General features: G+C 39.7%; 1 protein-coding gene across 3 annotated transcripts in view; it reads right to left on the minus strand.

Moving 5' to 3' along the window:
- Positions 1–26,551, minus strand: part of SLC22A15 (solute carrier family 22 member 15) — a 78,966-nt gene that overhangs the window by 45,832 nt on the left and 6,583 nt on the right. For 2 of the 3 annotated variants that reach the window (XM_003933511.4, XM_074381211.1), the window contains exon 2: positions 17,569–17,781. The exons of the other annotated variant lie outside the window; for it this stretch is intronic. In XM_003933511.4, the coding sequence (XP_003933560.2) occupies positions 17,569–17,781 (213 nt within the window). The remainder of the gene's footprint in view (positions 1–17,568; positions 17,782–26,551) is intronic. 3 annotated transcript variants of the gene reach the window in all.

A 26,551-nucleotide genomic window follows, 5' to 3' on the forward strand; every position in this document is an offset into this window, starting at 1 on the left:
AAACATGTACACTTATTTGAGCTTGGCTAGCAACAAAGTTTAATGCAATCATCGCTACTTCCACTGTATTTGAGTGAGTTTTGTGGGGATGGACCACAGGCCAGGCTCCTCACGAGACTGATACACATGACTCAGGTCACATCGCCCTGAAGAAGGCAGACGCTGACGCTACTCACAGATGGGCTGCCTGCCTGCCTCGCTTCCTGCTGCTGGCCCGTGCCACAGTGGCCAGGCTTGTTTACTAACTGTGGGGCACTCAGGAGGTCACCCAGTGACTCGGAGCACAGGTGTTCTTCCTTTTTAATTTGCGGGCCAGTATTATTGCTTTCCCTTCTCCCCTAGAAGTCACTCTCAAGCAGGTGCCTGCTGGCATCTTATTTAGCTTTTAGCCCAATGTGTTGGAAAAGAAATGAAACTTTAAAAAAAAAAAAAAAAAGAAAAGAAAAAGAAAGAAAGAAAGAAAAGAATGAAAGGGAGAAAGAAAGAGGAAGAAAAAGAGGGAGAGAGAACAGGAGACTTGCTTTATTGCCCAGGCTAGAATGCAGTCTAAAAATGGATATTGAAAACCTCTTTTATGCCAATAATTGTGCTTAACAATGGAGACAGGAAGGAATAAGGGAGGAAAAGAACAAACAAGCAGCCAACCAATATTTCATTTAAACCTGGGAAATGCTGTGCAGTTACTGAGGAGAGATTTACTTCCAATTATGTAGTTACTTTTGGAGTAGGTGTGATGTGGTACTGATAAGAATGTATGTTTTGTGGATTTGGGGTGGAGAGTTCTATAAATGTCTATTAAATTTACTTGTTCCGGGTCTGAGTTCAAGTCCTGGATATCCTTGTTAATTTTCTGTCTCGTTGATCTAATATTAGAAATAAAACTTTTTATATGAGGAATGTGAGCCCTCCTTAAATTATTGGGTCCAGAGAGGCACTGGAATGAAGCAGCAGTCATGTCCCCATCTCCCCTTGAGTCAAGTAATCACCTCTTGAAGTTGCTTGCTATGTGGGCTCTAGACTGATGCTATTGGTACCTATCATTAACCCAACAATGCCACACACTGGATACTGTAACCTCTACTCTGTAGTTCAACACTACACAGCCAATCAATCACTGATCAATGTTAATTATGTAAACTAATGAAAACTCCTAACGAACAACTCTGTATCCACCCACTCCTTGTTCCTCCTTTTGCCTTTAAAAGATTACTTACAACAAAGGTTGAAAAGAGCACTTCCTACAGTAACTGGGAAGTGTTGCCCGGGCAGCTGTCCTCACCCTGGCTCAAAGAAACCCTTAAAATGGTATTTCGTGCCTAAATTTCTTTCTTTAGGTTGATATTTAGTGCCCCATAGACTATCTCCCCGTGGTCATTGTGCTAATCTGCATTCTTAAATCCTCCAAGACATACTCCCATTGGCTGTTCCTGTCCCTTCACTGCCAGTGAGCCATGTGGGCCAGGAAGAGTCGATCTTCACCCTGTCTTCACAGACACGTTTCTGGGGCTGCCACAAACAGCTGACGGGGGCAGAGGTGCTGAAGCCCTGGACCCTACCCCTCTGCAATGACAACAGCAAAGTATCTAGCTCTTCTAAATACTGAAGTGCCAATTAAGATACCATTTAAAACTCAAGGCTTCTATTCTTCTGTTTTTGTTTTGTTTTGTTTTTAAAAAAAAAGCTTGAAAATCACTGGTGAAGTGGAAAGAATATGAGCTCACTGAATCCCAGACTAGCAGCTTATTAGGTGTATGATTTAGGGAAAATTCTTTAAATTATTTTCATCTGTTATTTCACATATAGGGTGGGGTTGTCAGTAGAACTAAACACACAGCATCTATGGAAGACCTGTGGCAGAGAGCCTCCCAACCCAGGGTGCAAAAAAGTGGTTGACTGCCTCTTCCCTCTCTCCTATATCTATCAGACCCTGTCTAAACTTATCTTCTCACCCACAAACTCAGTGCAAAGTATGGAATGACCTTATCACAGCTGAGGATCCCATGGAGGTTGTGGAGTTCTGTCCTGCAGTGTAGGTCAGAGATGCCACCTGTACTCTTCCATCAAAGAGTAGGCAGGCCACAGCCACCCTCGCAAAGCATCATGAACCCACTCAGGCTGAAGCAGCTAGTTCAGCATCTGGAATGCTCCAAAGATAATTCATCCCAGATCATGACCCCAGAGTTTTCAAAGAGTCCTGAGGGAGGGTGGAGGTGCCATGGGGTGGCAGTGTGGGATCTCATCTAACTGTGCAGCGGGGACAGCCCATGTCCCACTCCCCCTGTTGTTCTGGATACATCTTGGAGTACCTGCTGGAGATTGAAGGTCACTATTTGCACAGGTAATCTGTACCTGAAAATAAACCTCTGAGGGTGGATAACTGTTTGACATCCTAGTGACATGAGGAATATAGTGTGTGCGTCTATATCATGGGAAGAAAGTACCAAGTATTTAGAAACCTATAATTATAAGTAACTATAATCAGGGTAGATAATAATATACACATCCAAGTCTAAGCATCTTAGTGGCTACACATGATGGGAATTAGAAAGAGGACAGACGAGTAACAGAGGAAGAGAGAGGGAGACAGGGTGAGGAAGTGAGAGTGAGAAGCAGAAAGGCACATAGAGGCAGAAATGATAAACAGAGACACAGGGAAAGGCAAGACAGAGTCAGTGCAATGGATACAGAAAGAAACAGAAACAGGTAAATACAGACAGACTGAGATGAAGAAACATGGTAACAGGCAGAAACAGGCATACAGACAAAATGACAAAGGTAAAAGAGAGAAATAAGGACAGAAGGTGGGGAGAGGAGAAGGAAGGGAGAGAGGGAGGGGACACAGAGATACAGACTGACAAAGACAGATGGTGAGAAAGACAGCAATCCCTAGATGCACCCCAGTGTGCTAAGATATAGGCCACAGGAAGAAAAAGATGTAGCTACTATCACAAGTGGTAAGGTGAAGGCTGTCTCAGCCCTTTATTCTTTTCCTCTCAGAGCTGCTTTAAAGATCTTCAGCACTTGCTGAGGAAGCTGTTTGATTCCATTTATCCTGTTTCTAACACTCTTTATCTTGAAGGTAGTAACTCTCTGGGTTCGCCTTGATGAATTCACCCTTCCTTCTGTCTTCAGCCTTCAGTTGGGCACTGTTTATTGTTAAGTCCCAGAAGTCAGCACAGGAGATACAGTGGGGACCAGGGTGCCCCATCCCTGCTGTCCTGGAGTGCAGGGTCTAAGAGCTCTCTCTCCTTATAACGAGCCATGTCTAACATAAGGCAGGTAGTAGTTGCTCAGTGAACACCTGTTAATAACGGTATCCCTCTGGTAATATCTAAAAGGGCTCCTAATTATAGATTTCGCCAATATTAATTTCATTCAATTCAGCAAGATATGTTGAGTGCCTGTTGCACTGAAGCATACTGTTGCCATGTTATCTAATTCACTTTAAAGTATTAAGCACATACAGTGGGATGTCCTGCATAAAGGTTGCGTAGGTCCAGCTCTTACCCTGGTACCATGAGGATGCTACTCAAGATTGCACTGTCCACTGCTGTCCTCTTCAGAGAGCCCATTCTCCAGAAGGAGCTACAAGGGGTTGTCAACAATGGGTACTTTGCTTATTCCTGATTAAAATAGCGGCCTATTGACTATCAATAATGAATATCAAAAGTGGGCTATCACTGGTGAAATTAAGGGCATTCAAGATACATGGATTAGGTCAATATATTAGGGGTACTCCCCACCCTTGAAGAAATTTGTGAGATAATCCAGTGTGTAGGTACTCTACCTACAGGGTTATGCTCTCAGCTAAAGGCCCTCTTTGGTCCTGAGCCAATATGAACTCTGGAAGCTTCTTTCTCCCTGACGCTGGCTGAGGAGTGGAGGTTGGGAGTAGGAGTGGTGGGATCAGTACCCTGCCTATGGAAAACTGGGGTTCACCTATAGTGACCTATCATGGAAGCAGTGTTCAAAACATCTAGGAGACTAAAGAGATAAGACTTCTCAAGCCTGCAAGGCAGTTTTTTATGTGCTACTTTGATTACAAGAATTTAGTTAATAAATGTATATATTACATATGTGGCAGAATTTGGTCTAAGATTTGTTTTCATTATAATGTAGTAATAGATTTTTTGGAGAGCCAACCTACAGTTCTCACCCATTTCAAAATCCTATGGAGATCCTAAGCAAAACCAAGTCTTTTTGAGAAATGATTTATTTCATGTTTCAGTGGTGGGAGGGACAAGATGAACTTGGAATATCTTGTTATGCCAAAAATTTCTGAGGTGCTTTAAAAAATGGTGGGCATATCAAAGGACACAAGAGGACTCCCACTTCCAGGAAGACAAAGTAGGCGTGCTTTTCCTTATTCCTCCCACTAAAGATACGAACAGAAACCAATAAAATTTAAAACAGAAAAACAACAGAGAAAAATCAATGACACAAAATGCTGGTTCTTTAAAAAGATCAATAATATTGACAGATCTCTATAATGACTGAGAATTAACTTAAAAAAAGGACACAAATGTCCAATACCAGTAATAAAAGAAGGGATATCATTTCAGCCCCTGAAAAGATCAAAACAATGATAAGGTAATACTATGAACAATTCTACACACATACATTTGACAAATTAGATAAAATGGACCAATTTCTGGAAAAGTACAAACTACCACAACTCATCCAATACAAAATAGATCATTTGACAAAACAGCCTTGTAACTATTAAGAAAATTAAATCCATAATTTTAAAACTCCCCAAAAGGAAATATCCAGGCCCAGATGATTTCACTGGAGAATTCTACCAAAGGCTTAAGGAATTAATACTAACTCTACAGTCTCATCCATAAATTATAAAAGAAGGGAATACTTTTCAATTCATTTATAAAGCTAGTATTACTCTGACACCAAAACCAAAGACAGTATCAAAAAAGAAAACTATAGACCAATACTCCTCACAAATATAGAAGCAATAATCCTTAACAAAATGTTTACAAATAGAAATCAGCAATATATAGGAAGAATTATGTACCACTCAGAGATGCAAGGCTGGTTCAATATTTGGAAAACAATCTCTGTAATCCACCATATTACAAGATAAAGAAAAAAAAATCACACAGTCATTGCAATTGATGTAGAAAAAATATTTGACAAAATTCAATATACATTCATAATAAAAATTCTCAAAAATATTGGATTGGGAAGGAGGAAGAGCAAGATGGCCACCTAGGACCCTCCAGCAATCATCCTCCCCACAGGAACACCAAATTGAGCAACTATTCACACAAGAAAGTTTGTGAAACACCAGGGGCTTGCTCTAGGTCCTGCTGCTTGCCACACAGAAAGCCAGTCACTGAGACAACAGGTGTTGCCAGGGAAGAAGGCTTTATTTGGGTGCTACAGCTGAGGAGATGGGAGATCGTCTCAAATCTGTCTCCCTGACCAACTAAAACTGGGGACTTACGCAACAAGAAGGAATGTAGCTACATGCAGGAAAACTGGAATTAGGGAGGGGTAAGGAAGCAGTCATGATAAATGAGGGGGCTGGCCTTTCACTGGATGTGGTAATCTGCTGAACTTCAGTTCTTTGATAATATCTGGGAGGTATAAGGTTCAGTTTCCTGAGCAAGAAACTCCGATAAGACAATTATAACTTTCTCAAGTTTTAAGAGCAGGAGGGTCAATTTCTATGTTTATTCAAAAGAAACCATAAACATCAGTTCTATGGGACAACTGGGCCAGTTTCAAAAAGACCTTCATAAGAACCAAAAATCAGGACTGATCATAGTACCTGGTTTTAACACCACATCGAAACAAGAGGCACTGAAGAGGGTAGGAAAGACAGTCTTGAATTGCTGACACTACCCTTCCCCCATTCCACAGAAATACCACATGGCACAGGAAGAGACAATCTGTATGCTTGGGAAGCAGAGAGCACAGTGATAATGGAATTTTGCAGTGGAACTCAGTGCTGCTCTTCACACCACAAAGCAACACAAGGCAGAATTCAGCTGGTACCCACAGAAGGAACATTTAGATGAGCCCTAGCTAGAGAGGAATCACCCATCCCAGTGGTCAGAACCTGAGTTCTGGCTAGCCCCACCATTGCAGGCTAAAGAGCGCTGGAGGGGTCTTCAATAAACCAGTGGAGTTTTCAATAAATAATTGCAGTCTAGTCACCTAGACTGCAATTCCTGGGCAAGTCCTGGTGCTGGGCTGGGCTCAGAGTCAGCGCACTTGGGATGCAGGTGATCCAGTGAGACACTAGCTTGGGTGGCCAAGGGAGTGCCTGTACCATCCCTTCTCCAACCTCAGGCAGCACAGCTCACAGCTCCAGGAAGAGAGGGAAGAATGAGTAATGAGGGCTGTGTCTTGCAATTTGCGTAACAGCTTAGACACAGTAAAATAAAGCACCAAGTAGAGTCCTGATTCCTGATGCCTCCATTCTAGGCTGTAACTCCCAGATGACATTTCTAGACCAACCCTGGGCCAGAAGGGAACCTGCTGCTCTGAAAGGAAGGAGCCAGTCCTGGCAGAAGTTACCACCTACTGAGTAAACAGCCCTTAGACCTTGAATAAGTAACAGTGGTAGCCAGGCGGCAGTCACCACAAGCCTTGGACAAGACCCAAGATCACGTTGGCTTCAGGTATGATCCAGCACATTCCCAGCTGTGACGGAGACCTGCCATGGAGAGAGACTCCTTCTGCTAGAAAAATGGAGAAGGAAGAGGGAAAAAGACTTAGTCTTATGACTTGGGTACCAGCTCAGCCACAGTAAAATAAAGAACCAAGCCGACTGTTAAAGTCCCTGATTCTAGGCCTTGGCTCCTACATGCATTTCTAAACCCATCCTGGACCAGAAGGGAACACACTCCCCTAAAAGGAAAGACCCATGCCTGCCAGCTCACTACTTGCTAACTAAAGAGCCCCTGGGACTTTAATAAACATCAGTGGTAGCCAGGCAATAGTTGCCGCAGGCCTGGGGCAGTGTTGGCCATGGGCAAAGATTCCTTCTGCTTGAGGAAAGGAGATGGCAAAGTAAAGGGGGCTGTGTCTGGCAACCTGGGCACCAGCTCAGCCCCAGTAAAATACAGCATGAAGCAGATTCCTAAAGCCCCTAATCTCAGGCCCTACCACCTGTATGACACTTCTAGACCCACCCTGGTCCAGAAGGGAACCTGCTGCTCTTGAGGGAAAGATTAAGTCCTGGTAGGAGTCATCACCCACTGACTAAAGAACCCTTGAGCCTTGAATAAACATCAGTGGTGGCCAGTAAATAGTTGCCACAGGCCTCGGGCGGGACCTAGTACTATGCTGACTTCATGCGTGACCCAGTACAGTCCCAGTGGTAGTGGCCAAAACAATGCTTGTGTCACCCACCACTCACCTAACTCCAGGGAGCTCAGCATGGAGAGAGAGATGCTGTTTGTTTGGAAACAGTAAGAGAAGAGAATAAGAGACTCTGCCTGGCAATCCAGGAAATTCTCCCGGATCTTAACCAAGACTACCAAGAAGGTACTTCTACAAGTCTGTAAGAGTCACAGGGCAACTAGGCTTGAGGTACTGCCTAAGTCACTTATGCCTGCAGTGACCAGACTTAGATCACCACACTCAATTACTTTTGAATACTTTGAAAGCCTTCTCAAGAAAGCCTTCTCAAGAAAGACTAGTACAAACAAGCCCAGACTGTGACGATTAGAATAAGTATCTAAATCTTCAATGCTCAGGCATCCAGAAACATCCACAGGCATCAAGACCATCCAGGAAGACATGACCTCACCAAAACTAAATACAGCACCAGTGACCAATTCTGGAGTGACAGAGATATATGACCTTTCAGACAGAATTCAAAGTAGCTGTTTTGAGAAAGCTCAATGAAATCCAAGATATCTCAGAGAAGGAATTCAAAATCCTATCAGATGAACAGATTGCAATAAAAGGAATCAAGCAGAAATTCTAGAGATGAAAACCTTGACGGACAAAATGAAGAATGCACCAGCAACTCTCAACAGCAGAACTGATCAAGCTGAAGAAAGAATTAATGAGCTTCAAGACAGGCTATTGAAAATATACAGTCAGAGGAATAAAAATAAAAAAGAATGAAAAAGAATAAAGCATGCCTGCAAAATCTAGAAAACAGCTGCAAAAGGGCAAATTAAAGAGCTAATGGCCTTAAAGAGGAGGCAGGGAAAGACATTAGGATAAAAAGTTTATTCAAAGAGATAATAACAGAACTTTCCAAACCCACTGAGAAAGATATCAATAGTCAAGTGCAAGAAGGTTATAAAACAGCACATTTAACTCAAGTAAGACTACCTAAAGACATTTAATAATCAAACTCCCAAAGGTCAAGAATAAAGAAATGATTCTAAAAGTAGCAAGAGAAAAGAAAAAAAAATTGCGTATAAAAGAGCTGCAATATGTCTGGCAGCAAATTTCTCAGTGGAGACCAGGAGGTTGAAGGAAAAAAACTTTTATCCTAGACTAGGATATCCAGTAAAAGGATGCTGGAAACATAAAAGAGAAATAAAGACATTCCCAGACAAACAAAAGGTGAGAGATTTTGCCAACACCAGACCTGTTCTACAAGAAATGCTAAAGGGAGTCCTTCAATCTGAAAAAAAAAAAAAAAAAAAAGGACATTAGGCCAGGCGTGGTGGCTCACCTGTAATCCCAACACTTCGGGAGGCCAAGGTAGATGGATCATGAGGTCAAGACTTCGAGACCAGCCTGACCAACATGGTGAAACCCCGTCTCTACTAAAAATACACAAACTTAGCCAGCTGTGGTGGCAGGCGCTTATAATCCCAGGTACTAGGGAAGCTAAGACAGGAGAATCACTTGAACCCGGGAGGCAAAGGTTGCAGTGAGCCAAGACTGTGCCACTGCACTCCAGCCTGGGCAACAGAGTGAGACTGTCTCAAAAAAAAAAAAAAAAAAAGAGAGAAAAAGGACACTCACGAGCAATAAGAAATTACATGAAGGTACAAAACTCAATGGTAATAGTTAAGTACATAGACAAATGCACAATATTATAACATTGTCATTTAGGTGTACAAACTATGCATACCTTGAGTAGGAGGACTAAGAGATGAACCAATCAAAAATAATAATTACAACAACTTTGTAAAAGACAGATAGTATAAGAAGTTATAAACAGAAACAACAAAAGGCTGAAAAGCAAGGGGATGAAGCTAAAGTGTAAATTTTTTATTCGTTTTCTCTTTGCTTGTTTTTGCAGAGTGAAGTTGTCATCAGTTTGCACTAACAGGTTATGTCATTTGTAAGCTTCGTGGTAACCTAAAATAAAAAAACCTACCACAGATATACAAAAAATATCAGCAAGAAATTAAAATATACCACCAGAGAAAATCACTTTCACAGAAAGGAAGAGAAAACACAACAGAAAACAATCAGAAAAATAACAAAATAGCAGTAGTAAGTCCTTAATTACCAACAGTAACATTGAATGTAAATGAACTAAACTCTCCAATTAAAACATATAGAATGGTTGAATGCATAAAAAAAACAAGACCCAACGATCTGTTGCCTATAAGAAACACACTTCACCTATACAGATAAACACAGACTAAAAATAAAGGGATGAAAAAAGATATTCTATGCCAAAGAAGCCAAAAAAGGGCAGGAGTAGCTATATGTATATCAGACAAACACAGATTTCAAGACAATAACTATAAAAAGAGACAAAGAAGATAATTATATAATAATAAAGGGGTCAATTCAGCAAGTGGATATAATAATAAAGAATATAGGCCAGATCCAGTGGCACGTGCCGGTAGTATTAGCACTTTGGGAGGCAGAGGCAGGCACACTGCATGAGCTCAGGAGCTCAAGATCAGCCTGGGCAACCCCATGAAACACCATCTCTACTAAAATACAAAAAAATTACCTGGACATGGTAGTACACACTTGTAGTCCCAGCTACTTGGAAGGCTGAGACAAAAGAATAAATTGAACCCAGGAGGTGAAGGTGCACTAAGCCAAGATCACACCACAGGACTCCAGCCTGGGTGACAGAGCAAGACTCTGTCTTTAGAAAAAAAGAAAATAATTAAAAATACATATGCACCCAAACTGGAGCACCCAGACATATAAAGCAAATATTATTAGAGCTAAAAAGAGAGATACACTCCAATGCAATAGTTGCTGGAGACTTCGGCACATCATTTTCAGCACGGGGCAGGTCATCCAAAGAGAAAAATCAACAAATATCAGACTTAATCTGCACTGCAGACCAAATGGACCTGCATTATAGACCAAATAAATATTTACAAAACATTTCGCCCAATAGCTGCGGAATATACATTCTTCCATTCCTTGCCTCAGCAAATGAATCATGCTCAAAGACAGATCTATATGTTAGCCACAATACAAGTCTTGAACATTTCAAAAATATGAAAATCATTTCAAGTATCTTCTCCCACCACAATGGAACAAAACTAGAAATCAATAACAAGCAGAACATTGAAAACTACACAAACACAAGGAAATTAAACAATATGTTTCTGAATGACCCGTGGGTCAAAGAAGAAATTAAGAAGAAAATGTAAAAATCCCTTGAAATAAATGAAAATGGAAATATGATATACCGAAACCCATGGAATACAGCAGTACTAAGAGGAAAGTTTATAGCAATAAGCATCTATATCAAAACAGTAGAAAAACTTCAAATAAATAACCTAATGATGCATATTAAAGAATTAGAAAGTAAGAGCAAACCAAACTCAAAATTAGTAGAATAGATAATAATAAAGATCAGAGAAGAAATAAATAGAATTGAAATTTTAAAAAAGTACAGATCAACAAAATGAAAAGTCATTTTTTTGAAAAGATACAATCAATAAACCTTTAGCTATACTAAGAAAAAAAGAGAGAGGACCCAAATAAATAAAATCAGAGATGAAAAAGGAGACATTACAACTGATACCACAAAAATTCAAAGGATCATTAGAGTATACTATGAGCAACTATATGCCAATAAATTGGAAAATTTAGAATAAATGGACAAATTCCTAGACACACACAACCTTCCAAGAATGAGCCATGAAGAAATCCAAAACCTAAATAGATCAATAACAAGTAACAAGATCAAAACCATAAAAGTTTCCCAGCAAAGAAATGCCAGAGACCCAATGGCTTTACTGCTGAATTCTACCAAACATTTAAAGAAGAACTAATACCAATCCTACTCAAACTACTCCAAAAAATAGAGAAAAAGAGTTGATTCTACTTCCAAAATGATTCTATGAGGCCAATACTACCCTGATACCAAAACCAGACAAAGACACATCAAAAAAAAGAAAACTACAGGCCAGTATCTCTGATGAACATCGACACAAAAACGCTCAACAAAATACTAGCAAACCGAATTCAACGACACATTATAAAGGTCATTCATCATGATCAAGTGGGATTCATCCCAGAAACACAAGGATGGTTCAACATATGCAAATCAATGTGATACATCATATCAACAGAATGAAGAACAAAAACCATACAATCATTTCCATTGATGCTGAAAAAGCATTTGATAAAATTCAACATCCTGCAAAAAACTGGGTAAAAAAGGAACATGCCTCAACATAATAAAAGCCATATGACAGACCCAAAGCTAACATCATACCTGACAGAGAAAAACTGAAAGGCTTTGCTCTGAGTTCTAGAACAAGACAAGGATGTCCATTTTCACTCCTATTATTCAACTTAGTACTGCCCGTCCTAGCTAGAGTAATTGGACAAGAGAAGGAAATAGAGGCCATCCAAATTGGAAAGGAAAAAGTCAAATTACCCTTGTTTGCAGATGACATGGTCTGAAAAAATCCTAAAGACTTCACTGAAGATTTATTAGAATGGAAACAAATTCAGTAAACTTGAAGGATACAAAATTAACATCTAAAATCGGTCGCATTTCTATATGCTAACAGTGAACAATCTGAAAAATAAATCAAGGAAGTAATCCCATTTACAAAAGCTACAAGTGAAATGCTTAAAAATAAACTTTACCAAAGAAGTGAAAGATCTCTACAGTAAAAATTATAAAATAATGATGCAAGAAATTGAAGAGGACACTAAAAAATGAAAAGATATTTCATGTTAATGGATTGGAAAAATCAATATTGTTAAAATGTCCATATTACTCAAAGCAATCTACAGATTCAATGCAATCTCTATCAAACTACCAATGATATCTTCACAGAAACAGAAAAACAAATCATTCCAAAATTTATATGGAACCACCAAAGACCCAGAATAGCCAAAGTCATCCTGAGCAACAACAACAACAAAAAACCAAAAAAAAAAAACTGGAGCAATCATATTACCTGACTTCAAATTATGCAACAGAACTACAGTAACCAAAACAGTATGGTATTGGCATAAAAAATACTGAAATTGGGGGAGGCTGCCTCGATTTGATTTAAAAAATCTATGAAAACCTATAGCTAACACTATACTTAATCATGAAAGATTGAGCGCATCCCTCCTAAGATCACAAACAAGGCAAAGATGTCTATTCTTAACATTTTATTAGACACAGTGGTAGACATTCTAACCAGAGCAATAAGAAAACAAAAAGCATAGGGATTGGAAATGGAAAAAGAATATGGAAATGGAAAAAAAAAAAGTGCTTATTTCTGATATGACTATCAAGAAAATCCCAAAGAATCTTCAAAAAGCACCTAGAATTAATAAGCAACAACTCAGTTGAAATGGACTAACTCCTTGAAAAGCACAAACCATACAACTCATACAATACAAAATATATCATTTGAATCGCCCTATAACTATTAAAGAAATTAAGTTCATAATTTAAAAATTTCCCAAAAAGAAACACTACAAGATTAAAATCAAAGGATACAAGATTAACATACAAAGATCAGTTGTATAATATTTATCTATACTAGTAGTAAACATGTAGAAATAGATATTTAAAATACAATACCACTTACAATCTCTCAAAAAAATATTTAGATGTAAGTCTAATAAAACATGTCCAGGATTTGCATACTAAAGATATGAAATACTGATGAAAGAAATCAAAGACATTCAAAATAATACATGGTGTTGATGTATTGGAAGACTCAACGTAGTAAAGATGTTGATTCTCCCCAAACTGATATGCAGGTTTTGCACAACTTCTATCAAAATCTCAAAAATAGTTTTTGGTAGATATAGACAAAATTATTCTAAAATTTATACGGAAAGGCAAAGGAACTAAAATAGCTAAAATACTTTTGAAAAAGAATAAAGTGTCGACCTATCCCATTCCAAATCTGCTTATGTAAATATAGTAATAAAACTAAGCCTAGATGAATCTGCAGATAATTATGCTGAATTTAAAAAACCGATCTCAAAAGGCTTCTATAATATGATTCCATTTTTACAACATCCTTAAAATGGAAAACTCATAGTATCAGAGAGCAAATTAGTGGTTACTAGGGATTAAGAAGAGGGTAAGGGATGGGAGGGAAGCGGGTGTGGCTCTAAATGGCCAACATGAAGGATCCTTGTGATGAAAATGGTTTGTGTCCCAGCAGTGACAGTGTCAATATCTCAGTTATCATATTATGCTATGGTTTTCCCCATGATACCCTACAGGGTACTCACACATAAAGGGTACACAAAATTTCTCTGTACTATTTCTTGCAACTGCATGTAAATCCACAATTATTTCAAAATAAAAATTCTAATTAAAAATAAAAGGACAAAAGAGGCGGCCTGAAGAGGTTCCCACTGGTCAATTTGAAAAATTTTGAGCTCCGCAATAATTCAGAGCTGTAATAAATTACAAATCACTGAAAAGAATAGGAATGCATGAGTACATATGCATATTTGATAAATATATAGGCAAATAAGCAGACAGAGACAGACAGACAGATAATGGAGAAGAAAGGGCTCTTGCTTACAGTAGAAAGCATGCAGGCCAGTAAATGTGATGGAAGTTAAGAAATAACCATTTGGGGCCAGGCACAGTAGCTGGTACCTGTAATCCCAGCACTCTGGGAGGCTAAGGGGGCAGATCATCTGAGGTGGGAGTTCAAGACCAGCCTGGTCAACATGGTGAAACCCCATCTGTATTAAATACAAAAATTAGTCGGACTGGTGGTGGGCACCTGTAATCCCAGCTACTTGGGAGGCTGAGGCAGGAGAATTGCCTGAACATAGGAGGTGGAGGTTGTAGTGATAAGAAACAGTAAATTTATATAACCTAAAAGTGATTCCCATAGTTCTCTTATTTCTTGAAATGAAAAAAAAAAAAAAAATCCCAATAACTGTAAAGGGACGGGGAGAATATCAGACACTACCTGGAATGGATAATGAAAATTAACATCATCAGTAAGGGCAGATGGATGTAGTGTGTCTTTTGATGTGATGCCCTGAGAGGGATATATTATTTATGTACTATTCTGACTTGGGATGCAAAACCATCCCGAATGAGGAATCATCAGACAGATGCAAAATGAAGAACACTCTTATTTTGAAAAAGAGAAGAGGTATAGATGCTTTAAAAATATCAATGCTATGAAAGAAAAAAAAAGGCTGAAGATCAAAAGATACTAAAGAACTATAGCAACTAAACATCGTGCGTAATCCTGAATTGGATTCAATACATGAGAAGAAAATATAATGCTATCAAGGACGTTATTGAGTCAAGTGACAAAATTAGGTAAGGACGGCAAACCACTAGGTATAGTTTAATTAAAACTATAGTATCAATGTTCAATTTCTTAACGTTGATAACTGTAGTGTGGTTATGAAGAGATAGCCTTATTTTTAGGAAACACATGCTGAAGTACCTAGGGATAAAAGGACACTGGTATATGCAACTTTCAAATGGCTTAGAAAAAAAAAGCAGAAAGGCAATAATAATGCTAACGAGGCAAACTAATAACAATAGATGAAACTAAAATAGAGAAGGGGATTCTTTATACTATTCTCGCAATTTCTTTCATTTGAAATTATTGCCAATTAAAAAATGTGTTAAAAATTATTTGACTATGATTACTCACCAAAAAAACCTAAGAGATGTACATGCCAATTTGGATTGGATACATTCCTAAAAAGCACAATAATTAAGAGCACAGGCTTCTGAGTTAAGACAAATTTGGCTTCTTATCTCAGTTCTGCCATTATTAGCTAACATTGATCTCAAGGAGTCTCCATTTTTTAAATTTGTAAAATGGGGGAAATGATTCCTACCTCATAGAATTACTTCGATTAAAAAAAAAAAAGAATTACTTTGATAATTAAATTTTACATATATTACAATTTCTGGCATAGCAAAATCATTAAACAAAGCTGCTTGTTATTTTAACAGGTTAGAAGTGACGGCAATGGTGGTAGTGGTGGTGCTGGTGGTGCTGGTGGTGGCTGCTACAGGTCATGCAGATAAAAAAAAAAATAACTAAAACATGGTTTCTGACCTCAAAGAACTTTTAGAGCTGAATTACAAACAACCGTCTGTAACATAAGTGCAAATAAATTGGTACTGGAACAGAAAGAAAAGTATATTTACTCCTGGGGAGTTGGCTGGGAAGACTCACAGGGAAGGTGACTCTGAAAGTGAGCCCTAGAGGGTAGGTGAGGATTGCACCAGGTGGAAGCCAGGACAAGTGGTGAGGACATTCCTGACAGCAATAGGTGATGCTGAGAGCTCGGGGCACGTGTGGGAAATGGTAAATATTTCCGAGAGGAGAGGGTGGGGGAAAGTGCAGAGTGGGGCTGGAAAAGTACACCTGGACTAAGCTATGAAGTGTGAGGGGTCCCGAACATAACTCATAGGGTCTCTACTGTGTTCTGTGAGCAGTGGGAGAATCACCGGAGGTTTCTAAGTGAGGAGTAACATCAGGAATTGCGGTCAGAAATGCTGCTTTGGTGGTCACTCAAAAAGTTAGTCTAGTCACTTTTAGGAGGGGGGCATTCCTTGGGAGACTCCCATAAAAAAAGGCCAAGAAAACATCACCCTTCGCATGTCTCCTCTCTTTTTAGTACGCCTCATCCAAAGCAGGATTATCCAAATAGTCAACAGCAGGTAAGGCTGGGCGGGCCACGGTGCAGACACAGGCAGACGCATACACATACACACACACATGCATTCTCTTACACACTCACAGACACATGAGAGTGGCTCCCAGTGGGGAATGGTCAAGGGATTTTGGGAGAGCTAACTGGCATGGCAACAAGAACTGAGAGCTGGCAAGGGTCCCAGAGGCCCCCTGTTGTAGTGGGCATTTACCCCATTAACTGGGTCATAGGGTCCAAGGACAGGGCCAAGGTGTCAATAGACAAATGGGCAGCTTAAGGGGAGCAGGCAGGCAAAGGAGACAGGGGTATTTCTACATTTTAACAACCAGCACCAGTACCTTCCAGCTGAGCATGAGACCTGCCCCCAATCCAGGGTTTCTCTTTACCAGACCATCCACCCTCAGATTCTTTAACTCTGGCTGGCTCAGAAGTACCAGAAACTTCTCTCTGGCCAGCAAAGCCCCCCCTTAAAAGTAAGGCTTCCTGACCATACTAGGTGACACTGTCTGTGTTTTACATTGCACAGCCCAGGTGCCCCATGTGGTTTACACACAGGACTGGACTTAAAAATGAACTATGAGCTAGGCGCTGTGGCTCACACCTGTAATCCCAGCACTTTGGGAGGCCAAGGTGGGCGGACCACCTGAGGTCAGGAGTTCAAGAGTAGCCTGGTCAACATGGTAAAGCCCCTTCTCTACTAAAACTACAAAAAAAGTAGCCAGGCCTGTAATCCCAGCTACTTGGGAGGCTGAGGCAGAAGAATCACTTGAACCTGGGAGGCAGAGGTTGCAATGAGCTGAGATTGCATCACTGCACTCCAGCCTGGGCAACAAAGCAAGACCCCATCTCAAAAAAAGAAAAAAATGAACTATGGATGCTATATAAGAATCATTACATTTCTCTCTTTTTGTTAGTTTTTACATGGTAATAAAGAGAGATTAAAGTTTTAATTCACTTTTTTTCCTTTTTTTTTAAAATTATATTTGAAGTTCTAGGGTACATGTGAAGATCGTGCAAGATTATTACATAGGTATACACATGCCATGGTGGTTTGCTGCATCCATCCCCCCTGTCACCTACATTAGGTATTTCTCCGAATGTTATCCCTTCCCAATCCCTCCACATACTGCTATCCCTCCCCTAGCCTCCCCAACCCCACAACAGGCCTCGGTGTGTGCTGTTCCCCTCCCTGGGTCCTTGTGTTCTTATTCTTCAACACCCACTTATGAGTGAGAACATGCGGTGTTTGATTTAAAAGGACATCATAATCAACATATGGTTCTTTTGGAGTTTGTATCTCATTTCATCTAACTAGTTTGGAAAGATTCATGCTTCTCCCATGTGCAGTAAGACGGAAAAAGAATGTGTTTTCATAGAATATTCTCCTTTGATATATTAAAACTTTTACCTTTTCAATTTGCTAGAAAATTATTTGAAAATGTGGCTGATATTTAAATCAGCAAGACAAAAAGAGTAGCTCCATCTGGACAAAGAGAGACATTAGCGATTGGAGCAGCCTGTTGTTACCTCCGAGGCGATGGAGGTGAAGCTGCTGCTGAAATGCACGTGCTTATGGATCTCACTGCCGTTGGCGGTCAGGAGCCAGTTCCCAAAGGCCTGGTCTTCACCAGCTGACTGGTTGCCGTGGCTCTGATTTGGCAGGAGCTCTGCCAGGTCCCAGTGGTATGATGGTGTGGCCCCAACCAGTGCAATGAGGATGGCCTCCGTGGCTACGTAAAGCTGAAAGAGCAAACACACAGAACCAAACACTGCAGACATCTGCCGTCACTGTTGAAGACACTTAACAGGCTTGCGCACCTCTAAAAATCAGTTCTTGCTTTTGTATTTTTATGAGCTACATATATAAGCCACATCAGAAACAAAGGAGAAAAACATGAAAAAGAACCTTTGTGATCTAACATGAACACAGTCATCGGCAATCTCATCTGTAAAACACCTTATACTTTCACAGAGCGTTTTCTTTCTTTGAGATATTTCTGATGCTAAAGACACTGCTCATATGGTTATATGGTTCAAAAGCAGAAGGGCAGGAAAGACATTCTTCGCTCTGATTTAAAAGACTAACATTCCAGCTATTATCTCTTCAACACTGTATCTTCAGATCAGTTAAGTGTTCACTAGGGGGCTAGGAGTATCTTGGCCTTGGATTTATGATCTAAACAAGAGACTTTCTGTAGTATAATTGTCTCACAAAACAATATAGATTATATTGTTTTATTAAAGCAAGTAAGCATAATATATCCTTGAGTAGGCACTATTTTAAAATATGATATACAGCTCATAGTAAAATTTTAAGACATTCAAAGTCCCAGCTATAGATAGTCATTTTGTAATGCTGAGTTATACTTAGCCTTGGTTTGATCTAACCATAGTGGTCCCCCCGCAAAGAAAATATATTTCATGCATTCTTCAAGAAATCTTTATTAAACATATGCCATTTGTCAGTGACTGTTCTGGGCTTTACAGCTACTTACAATTGGGTTTATAAGTGAAGCCCTATTGCAATCTTTCTATGCTATAGATTTCCAGTATTAACTCCCATTAAACACATAATTAGTCTCCTCCAGAGGACAATCTAAAGAAACTATCCCTCTTAACTTAGAACTTGCTGTCTTAAAATACCTTTAAGCAACACTCCTGCAATCCCAGCACTTTGGGAGGCAGAGGCAGGCAGATCATTTGAGGTCAGGAGTTCGAGACCAGCCTGGCCAACATGGTGAAATGCCATCTCTACTAAAAATACAAAAAACTCCCAAGCTTGGTGGTGGGCCTGTAATCCCAGCTACGTGGGAGGCTGAGGCAGGAAAATTGTTTGAACCCAGGAGATAGAAGTTGCAATGAGCCGAGATTGCACCACTGTACTCCAGACTCGGGGGGCGACAGTGAGACTCTGTCTCAAAAAATAAAATAAATAAATAATTTTAAAAACCTTTAAACAGAATAGGTAGTTTAAAAACTACAAAGTGTATGACTTCTCTACAGCACAGAGCAATAAGCCCACTTGATATATGAGTTGACTAAGGCATAAAAAGGTGAAGGGGCCTGCCAACAGTTTATCTGCACTTGGAAGAGAACTCCCAGCCTGGGTCTACTTCCGAGTCATTCTGTAGGGGCATATTCAGCTGTTAAATGGATAAGCTAAAGAGCCAGAAACAGAGTAATTTATGACCAGTAGATGATGAATCACTGTCAAGGAAAGAGAAAAGGAGTCATGACATGGTATGTGTCATAACAGAAGCTAATATAAAACCCAGATGTGCCAGACGCAGTGGCTCACACCTGTAATCCCAGCACTTAGGGAGGCCTAGGCGGGCAGATCACCTGAGATTAGTAGTTCGAGATCAGCCTGGCCAACATGGTGAAACCCCATCTCTACTAAAAATACAAAAATTAGCTGGGCAGGGTGGCAGGCACCTGTAATCCCAACTACTCAGGAGGCTGAGGCAGGAGAATCTCTTGAACCCAGGCAGGAGGCAGAGGTTGCAGTGAGCCGAGAGTGCACCACTGCGCTCCAGCCTGGGAGGCAGAGTGAGACTCTGTTATCAACAAACAAAAACAAAACAAACAACAACAAAAAAAACCCAGATGTGATGTTTCCATTCTAGGTAAGGCTTAGAGGATCTAAGGCATTTCTCTACCTACTTTGAGTCCATCGGGCCTCTCTGGAGAGGTACAAAGCTGCCATGGGTCAGGATGCTGGGCGTTTTCTTGTACATTGCAAGGGAAAGGAAGTTCCTAGACTTATATGTTTCCTGTCTCCTATTTGCATACTATTAGAGAAGTGTTTGAATAGGAGGCAATCAGCTTATAAAAATAAATGCCTTAATAATTATAGGAACAGATAGATTACATATTTTGCAGCAGCTATAATTACAAAGCTACTTACACCCATTTAGTAACTGCCCCTGCTGATTATAATCAGCAGAAATTTAACTGATGAGTAAAAAGTAATAAAAAACATGGGGCAAGGGAACTCAGGAGGAGAGGACTCAAAACACATGTTCTAACGAATGTACGGCCTTCAATTAGGCAAAGCAAACTAGTCATGTTTTCCAAATGTACTCTTTCCTACCTTTGTTCACACCGTTCGCTTCATCTGGAAGGCACTTTCTCCTGCTGCAAATGTTTGAGCTTTTCGCATCCTCCAAGATGCAACTCAGATCTCACTCCTCCACGAAGCTTTCCTTACTGTCTTGTGTCTCCAACCCCTCCAGAAGTCCTCACCTGTTACTTGCTACTCACTCCTAAAGTTCCATCTAGACCTTTGAGAGCATGCACCATATTCTTTTTTCTTTTCTTTTCTTTCTTTCTTTCTTTCTTTTTTTTTTTTTTTGACAGCATCTTGCTCTACTGCCAGGTTGGAGTGCAGGGGCACTATCTTGGCTCACTGCAACCTCCACTTCCCGGGTTCAAGCAATTCTCCTGCCACAGTCTCCTGAGTGGCTGGGATTACAGGTGTTCACCACCACACTCATCTAATGTTTGTATTTTTAGTAGAGATTGAGTTTCACCATGTTGGCCAGGATAGTCTCGATCTCTTGACCTTGTGATCCACCCGCCTCAGCTTCCCAAAGTGCTGAGATTACAGGTGTGAGCCACCACACCCAGCCTGCATGCACCATTTTCTTCACTGTATTATATTTATGTGTCTGCTGATCTTATTTTGCTCGATTGAAATATATTCTCCTTAAAGGCAGGTCTATGTCTGAGTCACCTTTGGGCTTCCAAAGCAAATAATCCAGGGCTTACACACTCGACAAGTAAATGAATAAATGACCAGGATGGAATACCAGTAATAGCACATGCCTCTATAATGCTAACTGTGGACCAGGCACTATTCAAACTTTCTTTTGAATATGTGTTAACATATCACATATATGTGTGTGTGTGTGTGTGTGTGTGTGTGTATATATATGTATATATATATATGTATATATGTATATATATATATGTATGCATATATATATGTATATATATACATATATATATATATATATATATATATATAGAGAGAGAGAGAGAGAGAGAGAGAGAGAGAGACAGAGTTTTGCTCTTGTCTCCCAGGCGGAAGTGCTTGGTATTAACTAGCCATGGGGATGCATAACCTAAACACAGAATATGGGGTGGCTCTCCTTGGTTTGCCATCTTTGGCTGTGACAAATTCATACAGCTCACATCCTACTCCTTTCCCCCAGAAAACAAAAATATTCTCTCATTCTTCTCTCCACTATTACTTACAACTACCATGCACACTTTCACCCACATATTTTTGCCTAATAAAACTGCACCCATCAGCAGATGGGCCTTTAAGCCACAATAAACCAACCACCATCCATTGTCTACCAGAGTGGGAATAACAACGTCTCAAATAAATCATTATCTTCTCTAGCTCTACCTCTAGGGAAGGAGAACAAGTGCCACAGATGGCTGGATTTTTTTTCCCCCTTTCAATGTAATTATAATTAGAAAAATGACTAAAATGCACTAGGCGATTGAAATTTTTACAGTTTCAAAAAGCGAAGGTTTTTAAAGTAGTTTTATATTAACACCATTATGAGCTCTTAAAATACTTCTCAGGAAACCCAAAAGGTCGCCTATAAATTATCTCATCACAATACCTTGTGCTGTGAAGTCATGCTTAAGTATGATGTTTATTTTCTAAGTAGGAAAAATGAGGTAGAGAACGATTAAGTAAATTGTTCAATGTTACGTACAACACTAATTGCAAAACCAGGATGAGAATGAGAACCACTTAACTTTGTGGCCAGAGCTTTTTTCAGAGAAAATAAATGGAGGGGGGATATCAAAGATAATGTTACTGCTGCCATTATCTTTGGTTTTTTATGCACTTAGTACTCAGTTACCTAATTGACTCCATCAAAACATTACATAAGCAAGACCATAATCATGAAGACAGGATTATATGCACAGTGTCCAGCACAAAATTAATATCCAGTAAATATCTGTTGGCTGACTAAGACAAGCTATTTTTTGTGTGCAAAATTTGAGACACAGTAACACACCCAGGGTAACTAGTGCCTCTAAACACTGTTTCTTACCCATTCTAATCTAACCACATTACGACAAAAGATGAATCACCCTGAAACTCCTCATGAAACTCTTCCGGTCAAAATATATTAACGGATAAATGATAAGTTTCCCAGCATTCCAGATCCTCCACTACATGGTCCAGGTGCTAACCAATCTGCATTCAAGCTTCCTCTACCAGCCTATTCAATTTCCCAAACATGACTTATTCATTGTGTGGTGTGAATGCAGTGGAATCTGTTACCCGAGTCTGAACCTCAGCTCTAATTAAACCTTGAGCAAATCCAAATCTAAGTTTCATTTTCTTCCAGTTAAGACTGGACACTAATGGTACATCTTTATGTAAGTCATTCATATCTAAATAACCTACCTTCAGTGTCAAGTGGGATTCTTCCATAGTCAACAGTGAATTGCACAGCACTGTACAAATTGTATATATTAGTGCCTCCCAAATTTAATGTGACTCCCTAAGTCTGGGGTGGGGCTGAGTCTGCATTTCTAACAGGCTGCAACAACCAACAACCACACTCTGTGTAGCAAGGGCATAAGTTATCACCTCTTCCACACTTGTTCCAATTTTGTGTTTTTCTACCTGAAATGACTTTCCCATTTCTCCCTAGACCCAAGCTTCAGAGTTCAGCTCAGCTCAGATGTCTCTCTGAAGGCTTCAACAAATGACTCTAGACCATGCCATCTCCCTTCTTAACTTCTGAAGCATTAGTTGGCTGTATTATTTACTGGGGAAATATTGTTTTGCATCATTATATAATGTGTAGATATAGTTCAACTCTAATTTTCAATGATTTGTCATCTCCTGAAGGAAGGAAACCCTAACTTATATTTCTATTTCCCTCTAAAGAACCCAACATACTGCTGTATACGTAAGAGTCTATCATACATCTATATGAAATATATATATATATATAGCCTATCATATATATATTTTTTACTAACTCCTTGCATAATGGTGTAACAACCAAAAAAAAAAACAAAAAACAAAAAGATGAAAAAAGACCAGTAACTCTGTTACCTAATTTTTGTTCCAGTCACTAGTTAAGACAAGGCCAGGTGCGGTGGCTCATGCCTATAGTCCCAGCACTTTAAGGGGTCAAGGCAGAGTGGGAATAACAACATCTTGAACTCCCAGGAGTTCAAAACCAGCCTGGGCAACATAGTGAGACTCCGTCTCTACTTAAAAATAAATTTTTTAAAAATTCTCGCCGGGCGCGGTGGCTCAAGCCTGTAATCCCAGCACTTTGGGAGGCCGAGGCAGGTGGATCACGAGGTCAAGAGATCGAAACCATCCTGGTCAACATGGTGAAACCCCGTCTCTACTAAAAATACAAAACATTAGCTGGGCATGGTGGCGCGTGCCTGTAATCCCAGCTACTCAGGAGGCTGAGGCAGGAGAATTGCCTGAACCCAGGAGGCGGAGGTTGCGGTGAGCCGAGATCGCGCCATTGCACTCCAGCCTGGGTAACAGGAGCGAAACTCCGTCTCAAAAAAAAAAAAAAAAAAAAAAAAAAGAAAAAAAAATTCTCAACAAATTATTTAATTTGCATCTGTTTCTCTCTCTTTTTCAAGTAAAATGATAATACCACTAACTGATCATCACTTCTTCTTCAATGGTTTAATTTTTTAAAAATTGTAACAAGCAGCAAAACTCTGCAACACTTTGGATTACACACTTCAGATGATAAAATGAATAAAAAGTAGTCCTTTCCTTCAATACACATATATTCAAGTGAGGACCACAAATAGTCTTATGTCATAGATCACTTAATAACTGGGATATGCTCTCAGAAATGTGTCATTAGGCAATTCCATCATTGTGCAAATGTTAGAGAGTACACTTACACAAACCTAGATCTATAACCTACCACACACCTAGGGTATATGGCATAGCTTATTGCTCCTAGGCTATATATCTGTAAGGCATGTTACTATACTGAATACTGTTGGCAACTACAACATAATGGTAAGTATTTGTATTTCTAAACATACCTAACCTAGGAAAAATACAGTACAAGATTTTTTAAATGGTCCACTTGTATAGAACAGTTACCATGAATGGAGCCTGAGGGACTGGAAGTTGCCCTGTATGAATCAGTGAATGAGCAGTGAATAGATGTGAAGGTCTAGGATGCTACTGTAGACTTTATAAACAAAGTACAATTAGGCTAGGCTACACTGAATTTATTTTAAAAATTATTTCTTCAATAATAAATTTACTGTAACTTTTTTACAGTTTAAACTTAAAAATTTTTAACTTTTTGACTTTTTTGTAGTAACACAGCTCAAAACACAAACACATTTTATAGCTGTATAAAAATAGTTTCTTTCTTTATGTCCTTATTCTATAAGCTTTTTTCTATTTTTTTTAAATTTTTTGAACTGATTTGTTAAAACCTAAGACACAAATACACACATTAGCCTAGACCTACGTAGGGTCAGGAGCAATACCACTATCTCTACCTCCATATCTCCTCCCAATGGGAGGTCTTCAGAAAAACAACATTCTAAAGACATGGAGCCCTCGTCTTCTATCACACTATACCTTCTTCTGGACTGTCTCCCTAAGAACCTCCCTGTGGCTGGGTTTTTGCAAGTAGAAGGAGTACACTCTAAAATAACAATTAAAAATATAGCATAGGAAATACTAGGCAACAGGAATTTTTCAACTCCATTATGATCTTATGGGCCCAGTGTTGCATATGCAGTCAGTCATTGACAGAAACATCATTGTGTGGAGCATGACTGCATATCCAAAACTATAAATACAAGGCATATTGTGACGAATATTATATTAGCCGTAGTGGGAATAAAGTTCATGAGAGCACAAAGAAAGGGGATGTGAATTCCACCTAGGAGAAACAGGAAAAAGTTGTTAATGTGATACTTTAGCAGGTAGTAAAGGCTGCTAAGGAGTTAATGAAAATAAAACTCAGGAAAACAAATTATTTGGTAAAAGCAATAGCCCGGGCCAGGCGCAGTGGCTCAAGCCTGTAATCCCAGCACTTTGGGAGGCCGAGGCGGGTGGATCACGAGGTCAAGAGATCGAGACCAACGTGGTCAACATGGTGAAACCCCATCTCTACCAAAAATACAAAAAATTAGCTGGGCGTGGTGGTGCGTGCCTGTAATCCCAGTTACTCAGGAGGCTGAGGCAGGAGAATTGCCTGAACCCAGGAGGCGGAGGTTGCGGTGAGCCGAGATCGCGCCATTGCACTCCAGTCTGGGCAACAAGAGTGAAACTCCATCTCAAAAAAAAAAAAAAAAAGCAATAGCCCGATCAGAGTCAGGAAAGTAAAGAACATATCTTTACATATCTGGGAAGAATTACATGGCCAGCTCAGCTTTTCCCAAACTTCAGTCATCTGAGTACCCCATGCAAGTTTTCACATGCCCATTTTCTGTTTGCTATTATTTACTCAATATTCTTCTTTAAAATCAATTGAAAGGTTTTAATTTCAGAAAACTAACATAAAAATAGAATTTTATATCAATACAGCTATCACTTGCCAGGTGGAACTATAAAAATAAGCACAATGTTAGAATGCCAAGTGTTTGCTAGTATGTTTCTATTTAAGGTGGGCCACAAGAGATGTTTTCAGGCTGTATTTGGGAGAATGGTGAAGTGAAGGAGCAGCTGTTTTTGCTTTTGATGCCCAGGTTGGGGCAGTTGCCTTTGTGCCTAACATAGCTTGCCACTTACATGCTGGTCCACCTCGGTGGCGTGGCACAGCCTCGAGGCTGCAACCACTCCACCTTCCTGTGGATCCTCCTTTAGCGGCTCTGACTCCTTGCCCGGGTACGTGTTTAATTCTATGATGAAAGGCAGCCACTTCATCAGGTTTGGAGGCAGGGAGAACACAGATTCTAGTCAATTTTTTATGGGCTCCAGATCATATCTTCCCTTCTCAACTGCCTGCCCTGCAGAAGTCAAGCTTCAGCTTCACACACAAACACAACAGCCTTACAGGGACTGCCGAACCAGATCCCAAAACAGTATACAGTCAAATCTCCATAATGAATGATTCATCAATTATACATATATAATCTTACATACACACACACACGCACACACACACACACCCCTCCATCCTAGGGGTCCTGCTTCTCCACCTGAACTACGACTGATACAACATTAAACAAATATGGCAAAATATCTGCATTTATTAAATCTGGAAGTAAGTACATGTGTGTTTATGATATTACTCTCTGTATTTTTTCATCTGAACTGTCTCATAATTTTAAAAAGAAGTTTTAAAAGAAAATGAAAAATAAAATAAAACAGAATAATGTCAAGTTCTACCTACATAATGTTTTGTACCAAAGTCTGAAGCTCCACTAATTCTTTTATTCTAGCTCATTCCCTTTGTTAAAACAGAAATATTTGAAACTGTTTTTAGAAGTGCTAACACCAAATGAGACTTTCTCC

Source organism: Saimiri boliviensis, chromosome 11 (assembly GCF_048565385.1).
Source record: "Saimiri boliviensis isolate mSaiBol1 chromosome 11, mSaiBol1.pri, whole genome shotgun sequence".
Classification (NCBI taxonomy): domain Eukaryota; kingdom Metazoa; phylum Chordata; class Mammalia; order Primates; family Cebidae; genus Saimiri; species Saimiri boliviensis.